Raw genomic sequence first — 10,576 nt, 5'->3', positions numbered from 1 at the left:
TTGGGACAAATAAAGAGCTTGGGCTACCTGTGGAACAATTCTGCAATTGCAGAAAATAAGATCAATGCCCGCTTAACGGCCAGAGCCTCACAAAAAGCGTTGAATACCAAGCTAAATTAACTAGCGAAGGTAACATTGCCACGTATGTGGGACTCACCGCTTTTAGTTTTAAAACCAGGTACAACAACCACACCGCGTCTTTCAACAACGAAGGAAATAAACACGCAACGGCAGTTAAAAAAATCTACTCAATCAACTGGAGCGTCCTGGAACGTGCCCCGCGTACGACAGTAGATCCAAAAGGTGCAACCTTTGCATAACAGATAAATATTTTATATTATGCCGTTCAAGTGAATGCTCATTAAACAAACGTAATGAACTCGCAAGCTGCCATGTACGAAAATTCTTGTTAAGTCAACATAAATAGGCGAGCTCTCCTTGTACAATTGCACCTGAAGAGAGACAAATAAAACTGTCTCGAAACAGGCCTGTCGTGCCTGGTGAAAATGTGAGGTTTCTTCATACACCAATTCTCGATAATTAGCTTTCCATCCGGGTTAAGCAGTGTCAGGCAAGTACAGAATACACAGAACCATAGTCCAATATATTAATTTATTTACACAATGCGAAAAAACTGGTGTGGTGACCACTATCTTTGGAAAGTGGAATAAAGTACCACTAGAGGACTACGAACTTTTAAAAATACAGTGGCTTTTTGACAGTGCAGTAACAGCTGTGATTTTTTTGCAGTTTTAGACGTCGTTTCTAATAAGCTAAACTGAGCCAACCACCGTTATTCTTTTCAGGAACCGGATAAAGAATAAAAAAAGAACAGAAATTTAATTGACGCGAACTTTAATATCCGGAAATTTAACACACACACATATTTTGAAACAGTTTGATGTGTGAAAGCATTCAAGATATTAAAAATATTATCTAGTTTACAGTAAATAAACGACCGGTTTAACAGTCAAATGTTTTGTGGAACCTTGTCAACCTCGTTTAAAAAAGAAAAATATCCGCTGTAACCTGTACAGGGATTTCGACTTCTCCTCCTTACACAAGATGAGAGGAAAGCCTGAATTATGTGGCCTCTTTGATGGAAGAGCAATTCTCGCTCCAGAAGATCCCTTCACTGATATCCAGCGAAATATAGTTTCAATAAGGTTTATAGAAAAAAATCAAACTGCTTTCCAGAGTGTACAAAGAATCCAAAACTTGAAATAAGCACGCATGGGGGACGCATTTAGTACAACTAGTAATAAATACAGCCCGATTAAACTCTAAAGGCTTGTGCAAAAGCGCAAATATCGGGTAGCGTTACTAGTAATAGATAGCTATCTCCACCCAACTTGTAGCTCAGGTTAGCAAATATCGGGTAGCGTTACTAGTAATAGATAGCTATCTCCACCCAACTTGTAGCTCAGGTTAGCAAATATCGGGTAGCGTTAATAGTAATAAATAGCTATCATCACGTGATCTTCAGCACGGGAAATATCGGCCTGGATCGCTTGAACTCCTCAATATTCGTAATAGAAATGAAATCCTTTCCCTCCACAGGTACAGGCCTCAGTACCCATTCCTCCTTCTCTCCCAGGCCATTGTCGACCTCCATGGTAGAGTCGGGACTGGGAAGAGTGTTCTCAGACTCTCCTGAGCCAACGATCTGTTGATATATATAGAAAATGCTCAGTACAAGTGAGAAGATTACCCTATCCCTACGGTTCTCCTGACCCCTCACCGTCAACGTCCATCACCGTCTATACTATTCCTTTACCTTTCACATCAACATTTTACCCCACCCCTACCTACATTACACTCTCTTCCCCTAAAGTTAACAATATCATGTTAATCACAAACAATTTCCTTCGACCCACCCCTACCGTTTACAACAGCCCGTCACAATACCCCTAGTTATCCCGACCCCTCCCCCCACTACCGTTTACAACAGCACGTCACAATACCCCTAGATGTCCCGACCCCTCCCCTACCGTTTACAACAGCACGTCACCACACCCCTAGTTGTCCCGACCCCTAACCTACCGTTTACAAAAGCACGTCACCATATCCCTAGTTGTCCCGACCCCTCCTCTACCGTTTACAAAAGCACCTCGCCATACCCCTACAGTTGCCCCGACCCTACCGTTTACACCAGCACTGATCTGGTAAGCGAACTAAAGGTGCTTGGCTAGATATTAACCTGGACGCTAAGCTTAGAGTAATGATCTCCACCAGAAACGTAGCTGACGAAACAGTTGAGCAGTTCACTCTTGGTCACTTTAGATAGGGCTTCCACCTTCAAAAACACAATCAACACGGTATGTCAGTAACGCAATACAGCATACGCCACAAAATGTCTACCCTTGCGCTGGTCTTTCTGTGTCGCTAGTTTGTTTTGCTCCACATCAACCCCTGCTGAAACGAGCCGAATTTCGCGTCCCAATGTTTCAGAATAGAGGTTCAGTAGCCAATCAGAAAACGTTTTAGAAACAGACTAAATAAGAGTTTTTCCCAAAGGAGGAGAAAGAAGTCAGATCACCGCTACGTTGAGATTTGCCATGTTTGTTGCAGCACTCTTCCATGGCTCTAGCAAATATTTTTTAGCAAAGCAAACCATGTTTACACTGAAAGTATGTTGTGAGTTTTCATTCGAAGAACAACTTTATTTCTCCGCGGACTTTTCACAAATATTACGAGTCAAGTGATGCAAAATGTGATGCAAAATACACGCCACGATATGCTAGTAATGCAATACACGTCATGATATGCATGTAATGCAATACACGCCATGATATGCAAGTAATGCAATACACGTCATGATATGCAAGTAATGCAATACACGTCATGATATGCAAGTAATGCAATACATGTCACGATATGCTAGTAATGCAATACATGTTACGACATGCAAGTAATGCAATACATGTTATGATATGCAAGTAATGCAATACATGTTATGATATGCAAGTAATGCAATACACGTCATGATATGCAAGTAATGCAATACACGTCATGATATGCAAGTAATGCAATACACGTCATGATATGCAAGTAATGCAATACACGCCATGATATGCAAGTAATGCAATACATGTCACGATATTAAAGGAATGCAATACATGTCATGATATGCAAGTAATGCAATACATGTTATGATATGCAAGTAATGCAATATATGTCATGATATGCAAGGAATGCAATACACGTCACGATATGCATGTAATGCAATACATGTCACGATATGTAAGTAATGCAATACATGTCACGATATAAAAGGAATGCAATACACGTCATGATATGTAAGTAATGCAATACATGTCATGATATGCAAGTAATGCAATACACGTAATGATATGCAAGTAATGCAATAGACGTCACGATATGCAAGCAACGCAATACATGTCACGATATGCAAGTAATGCAATACATGTCACGATATGCAAGTAATGCAATACATGTCACTATATGCAAGGAATGCAATACACGTCACGGTATGTAAGTAATGCAATTCACGTCACGTTACCCAAGTACCGCAATACAAGTCACGTTTCTTCTCATAGCCAGTGTAGCACCACCCCTAAGATCCTTTTTTACAAAGAGAAAACCACACCTCTTTAGTTCTCCTGTCGAATAAGTAGGTCTGATCCAGCACCTCGTACCAGTTCCTATCAGCCTCGTCCGCGAGGCACAGGTCATCATGACGCTTGATCTCGATCAGTGAGTCCACCTTGGCAAAGACGTAACATAGAGATGAGGTAACATGGGAACAAAATAGCACGGAAATAAGATGACATAGAAACGAGGTAACATGGAAATGAAGTAACATGGGAACGAGGTAACGTGAAAATGGCGTAACATGGGAACGAGGTAGCACGGAAACAAGGTAACATGGAAATGAGGTAACTTGGGAACGAGGTAACATGGAGATGAGGTAACGTAGAAAAGAGGTAACTGGGAATGAGGTAACATGGAAATGACGTAACATGGGAACGAGACAACATGAATATAAGATAAATGGGATTGAGGAAACATGGGAACGAGGTAACATGGAAATAAGATAAAAGTTAACATAAACTAGACGCTGCACCAGCGTTAACTCGGGCTACAAAAGGAATCACCGAAAAATGTAGTCTGCATTTTGTACCTGCGGGTGAGCTGTTTTCTTGGGGGCTCGTACACTTAAAAGCCCCGTGCAAACTGCAATTTCAGCTTGACTATAGGACAAAGGAAATGTCAAAATGGGAAATTGACATTTCCTTTGTCTTGTGGTCGGTCGAGCAAGAATTCGCCAGCAATGCTGGCTTGTGCTGGCGCAGTTTACACGGGGCTTTACGCCGTAATACGGTGAGATGTAGCATAACGAGACCGGCATTCTTGTAATAAATTTGACTCTTTACTGGGATAAGACACGCTCGCTACTGATAGCGAGTGATTAACGAGCGATAAAAAGCTTGAGACACTGTTCAAAATTGTATACAAAACAATAAACACAAAACTTATCCAAACTTATCTTCGCTGTTATTGATTCTCTTCTTCTTTCGGAATCACGTGTCCTTTGAAGTTGTTAGAACTAAGAAATATTTGCACTACGAGCTGCAGAGGCCGAGGCGGAGCGAGTCTCTTTATAGCAAAACAATTCAAATTTCATCAAATATCTGGTTATAGAACATGCTAGACAGTCCTTGAAACAACCCTGGCCAAAATATACGGTTATACACATCTTTTAGTGTGGGTCTATCGCAGACGGCGTGTGCATTTGTGTGAGTATTGAGCGTCCCTCCGAATTTCGCGAACGAAAAGAGTCTTCCACAAAAACTGCCTCGCTTTCAGGTAGAGTATACCGCAGACCTCTGAGCATCTCAGGCTTACACGTTTTCTACATGGATAGATAGACTTATATAAAAGGTAAACCTAGACTCGTGCTACCACAGGTAGCCCGAGTAATTAGTTAGAGGTAACATATGAACGAGGTAACATGGGAAGGTGGTAAAATGGAAATTAGATAACATAGGAACGAGGTAACATGTGGAAATAAGATGACATTGAGGTAACATAGGACAAGGTAATAGGGAACGAGGTAGCATTAAAATGAGAACTACACGCATACAAACATATTGTGCACTACGCATTTAATGTGTCAAAACGATAACCAAGTTAATATGCTTTTAATAGTGGACGGCCATGCCCATTAGCGTATAGCAACGGCGGAACTTTAGAAAATGGCACGCAGAATTGCCATATGCGTAATAAGACAGTACGGGGGTGTTAAATCACCTGGCTTTTAAAGTCTTCTTCTGAAGTCTTCTCCAGTATTTCTCTGAATTCGTCGATGAAAGCGTTAATCCTGGACGCGACATGCTCCACACTATGTCAACAAAAACAAAAACAAAATCATGGCCAGAGCTCAGGGAGCTAAGATTGGAATTCTAAGTTTCATTCCATGTAATATCAAAAATAATTACGAGAGATCTGAGAAACAACTGTAAATACACAGCGGCTCTCCCAGATTTTGTGGCTTACGAGAAAGCTTACAGGCTTCCAGCCCCCCCCCCCACCACCACCACCACCACTCACAGCCCTCACGCGGCGATATTCTCGAACAGCTCCCAAACTACGATTTTCCGGATCAAAAACTAATCCGAATCTTAATAAAACGGATAGCTACAAAGACTAAAGTATATAAAGAAGAAATAATTATATGATAAAGTGTTGTGATAAGCGTCACACCTGAACTTTTCAGCTTGTGTCTGGACCGATACAGAGAAGCCAAGAACACCAAAAGTGTTGCGGCAAGTACAGGACACAGAATACCTGAAGAAAAAGAATCCCAATTGTAACGACACTTTGGGTAATGGCAAACGTAAAGGTAAGCGATGGAACATCATGGAAAACGATTAAAAAATGCAATAAACATAAAATTAAATAAGTCGAGAATAAATAAATATATACTTCATGGATTCATATTTAAACCTAAAAAAAACATACAAGCAATTTCTTTCTTTATCAGCATCATGGACGGCAGACCCGCGGAGCATCGGATTTCAAATTTTGTTGCGGGGGCCTACTCTTTCCCTTGGTGTAAAAGGAGCATAGTGTTCCCCTGCAATCCTGATTTCGCCGTGTTTACGCTACATATTCCTAACATACCCTAATTGTTCTCGAGTGCGGAGAATGTCGAAACAGGGTTCTTCCATCATCATCTGTTGGGAAAAAAACAACACTGGCACATCAACATATACTCGTGCTGAAACAACCACAACACTGGCACATCAACATATACTCGTGCTGAAACAACCACAACACTAGCACATCAACATAACTTCGTGATGAAACAACCACAACACTAGCACATCAACATAACTTCGTGATGAAACAACCACAGCACTGGCACATCAACATGACCACGTGATGAAACAACCACACCACTGGCACATCAACATAACTTCGTGCTGAAACAACCACCACACTAGCACATCAACAAAACTTCGTGCTGAAACAACCAAAACACTAGCACATCAACATAGACTCGTGCTGAAACAACTACAACACTAGCACATCAACATAACCTCGTGATGAAACAACCACAACACTAGCACATCAACATAACCTCGTGATGAAACAACCACAGCACTGGCACATCAACATGACCACGTGATGAAACAACCACACCACTGGCACATCAACATAGACTCGTGCTGAAACAACCACAACACTAGCACATCAACATGACCACCTGCTGAAACAACCACAACACTGGCACATCAACATAACTTCGTGATGAAACAACCACAACACTGGCACATCAACATAATCTCGTGATGAAACAACCACAGCACTAGCACATCAACATAGACTCGTGCTGAAACAACCACAACACTAGCACATCAACATGACCACCTGCTGAAACAACCACAACACCGGCACATCAACATAACTTCGTGATGAAACAACCACAACACCGGCACATCAACATAACTTCGTGATGAAACAACCACAACACTGGCACATCAACATAACCTCGTGATGAAACAAACACAACACTGGCACATCAACATAAATTCGTGATGAAACAACCACAGCACATAACCACAACATAACCACGTGATGAAACAACTACAACACTGGCACATCAACATAACTTCGTGCTTAAACAACCACAACACTGGCACATCAACATAGACTCGTGCTGAAACAACCACAACACTGGCACATCAACATAATCTCGTGCTGAAACAACCACAACACTGGCACATCAACATGACATCGTGCTGAAACAACCACAACACTGGCACATCAACATAACCTCGTGATGAAACAACCACAACACTGGCACATCAGCAAAGACTCGTGCTGAAACAACCACAACACTGGCACATCAACATAATCTCGTGCTGAAACAACCACAACACTGGCACATCAACATGACTTCGTGCTGAAACAACCACAACACTGGCACATCAACATAAATTCGTGAGGAAACAACCACCACACTGGCACATCAACATAAATTCGTGATGAAACAACCACCACACTGGCACATGAACATAAACACGTGATGAAACAACCACAACACTGGCACATCAACATAACCACGTGATGAAACAACCACCACATTAGCACATCAACATAACCTCGTGATGAAACAACCACAGCACTAGCACATCAACATAGACTCGTGATGAAACAACCACAACACTGGCACATCAACATAACCACGTGATGAAACAACCACCACACTAGCACATCAACATAATCTCGTGCTGAAACAACCACACCACTAGCACATCAACATAGACTCGTGCTGAAACAACCACAACACTGGCACATCAACATAACTTCGTGCTGAAACAACCACAACACTGGCACATCAACATAACCTCGTGATGAAACAACCACAGCACATAACCACAACATAACCACGTGATGAAACAACTACAACACTGGCACATCAACATAACTTCGTGCTGAAACAACCACGACACTGGCACATCAACATAACTTCGTGCTGAAACAACCACCACACTAGCACATCAACATAACTTCGTGCTGAAACAACTAAAACACTACCACATCAACATAATCTCGTGATGAAACAACCACAGCACTGGCACATCAACATAACCTCGTGCTGAAACAACCACAACACTAGCACATCAACATAGACTCGTGCTGAAACAACCACAACACTGGCACATCAACATAACTTCGTGATGAAACAACCACAACACTAGCACATCAACATAGACTCGTGCTGAAACAACCACACCACTAGCACATCAACATAATCTCGTGATGAAACAACCACGACACTAGTACATCAACATACCCTCGTGCTGAAACAACCACACCACTAGCACATCAACATAATCTCGTGATGAAACAACCACGACACTAGTACATTAACATAATCTAGTGATGAAACAACCACAACACTAGCACATCAACATAGACTCGTGCTGAAACAACCACAACACTGGCACATCAACATAACTTCGTGCTGAAACAACCACAACACTGGCACATCAACATAACCTCGTGATGAAACAACCACAACACTGGCACATCAACATAACTTCGTGATGAAACAACCACAACACTGGCACATCAACATAACCTCATGATGAAACAACCACAAGACCGGCACATCAACATAACCTCATGATGAAACATTCACAACACTAGCACATCAACATAACTTCATGCTGAAACATTCACAACACTAGCACATCAACATAACCTCGTGCTGAAACAACCACAACACTGGCACATCAACATAACTTCGTGCTGAAACAACCACAACACTAGCACATCAACATAGACTCGTGCTGAAACAACCACACCACTAGCACATCAACATAATCTCGTGATGAAACATTCACAACACTAGCACATCAACATAACTTCGTGCTGAAACATTCACAACACTAGCACATCAACATAACTTCGTGTTGAAACAACCACAACACTGGCACATCAACATAACCTCGTGATGAAACAACCACAACACTGGCACATCAACATAACTTCGTGCTGGAACAACCACAACACTAGCACATCAACATAACTTCGTGCTGAAACAACCACAACACTGGCACATCAACATAACCTCGTGATGAAACAACCACAACACTGGCACATCAACATAACTTCGTGCTAAAACAACCACAACATTAGCACATCAACATAACCTCGTGATGAAACAACCACAACACTAGCACATCAACATAACTTCGTGCTGAAACAACCACAACATTAGCAAATCAACATAACCTCGTGCTGAAACAACCACAACACTAGCACATCAACATAACTTCGTGCTGAAACAACCACAACATTAGCACATCAACATAACCTCGTGCTGAAACAACCACAACACTAGCACATCAACATAACTTCGTGCTGAAACAACCACAACATTAGCACATCAACATAACCTCGTGATGAAACAACCACAACACTGGCACATCAACATAACCTCATGCTTAAACAACCACAACACTAGCACATCAACATAACCTCGTGCTGAAACAACCACAACACTAGCACATCAACATAACTTCGTGCTGAAACAACCACAACATTAGCACATCAACATAACCTCGTGATGAAACAACCACAACACTGGCACATCAACATAACCTCATGCTTAAACAACCACAACACTGGCACATCAACATGACCTTGTGACGATACAACCACAACACTAGCACAAACATAACCTCGTGATGAAACAACCACAACACTGGCACACCAACATAACCTCGTGATGAAACAACCACAACACTGGCACATCAACATAGCCTCTTGCTGAAACAACCACAACACTAGCACATCAACATAGCCTCTTGCTGAAACAACCACAACACTGGCACATCAACATAATCTCGTGCTGAAACAACCACAACACTGGCACATCAAGATGACATCGTGCTGAAACAACCACAACACTGGCACATCAACATAACCTCGTGATGAAACAACCACAACACTGGCACATCAGCATAGACTCGTGCTGAAACAACCACAACACTGGCACATCAACATAATCTCGTGCTGAAACAACCACAACACTGGCACATCAACATGACTTCGTGCTGAAACAACCACAACACTGGCACATCAACATAAATTCGTGATGAAACAACCACCACACTGGCACATCAACATAAATTCGTGATGAAACAACCACCACACTGGCACATGAACATAACCACGTGATGAAACAACCACAACACTGGCACATCAACATAACCACGTGATGAAACAACCACCACATTAGCACATCAACATAACCTTGTGATAAAACAACCACAACACTGGCACACCAACATAACCTCGTGATAAAACAACCACAGCACTAGCACATCAACATAACTTCGTGCTGAAACAACCACAACACTGGCACATCAACATAACCACGTGATGAAACAACCACCACACTAGCACATCAACATAACCTCGTGATGAAACAACCACAACACTGGCACATCAACATAATCTCGTGCTGAAAAAACCACACCACTAGCACATTAACATCATCTCGTGATGAAACAACCACAACACTGGCACATCAACA

At 41.8% G+C, this 10,576-nt stretch overlaps 1 protein-coding gene across 1 annotated transcript in view; it reads right to left on the bottom strand.

Moving 5' to 3' along the window:
* Positions 1–593: 593 nt before the first annotated feature.
* The window catches only part of LOC125569625 (nardilysin-like), a 36,923-nt gene continuing 26,940 nt past the window's right edge, over positions 594–10,576 (bottom strand). Inside the window, exons 3-8 of the mRNA XM_048730845.1 lie at positions 6,148–6,200; positions 5,728–5,811; positions 5,275–5,365; positions 3,611–3,727; positions 2,201–2,296; positions 594–1,666 (exon numbers count right to left, since the gene is read on the bottom strand). Of these exons, the coding sequence (XP_048586802.1) occupies positions 1,472–1,666; positions 2,201–2,296; positions 3,611–3,727; positions 5,275–5,365; positions 5,728–5,811; positions 6,148–6,200 (636 nt within the window). The 3' untranslated portion in view covers positions 594–1,471. The remainder of the gene's footprint in view (positions 1,667–2,200; positions 2,297–3,610; positions 3,728–5,274; positions 5,366–5,727; positions 5,812–6,147; positions 6,201–10,576) is intronic.

The sequence above is a fragment of the Nematostella vectensis genome, chromosome 1, assembly GCF_932526225.1.
Source record: "Nematostella vectensis chromosome 1, jaNemVect1.1, whole genome shotgun sequence".
In the NCBI taxonomy this organism is placed as follows: Eukaryota; Metazoa; Cnidaria; class Anthozoa; order Actiniaria; family Edwardsiidae; genus Nematostella; species Nematostella vectensis.
Note: the sequence above shows the minus strand (reverse complement) of the source record. Positions and strands in the feature narration are given on the sequence as shown.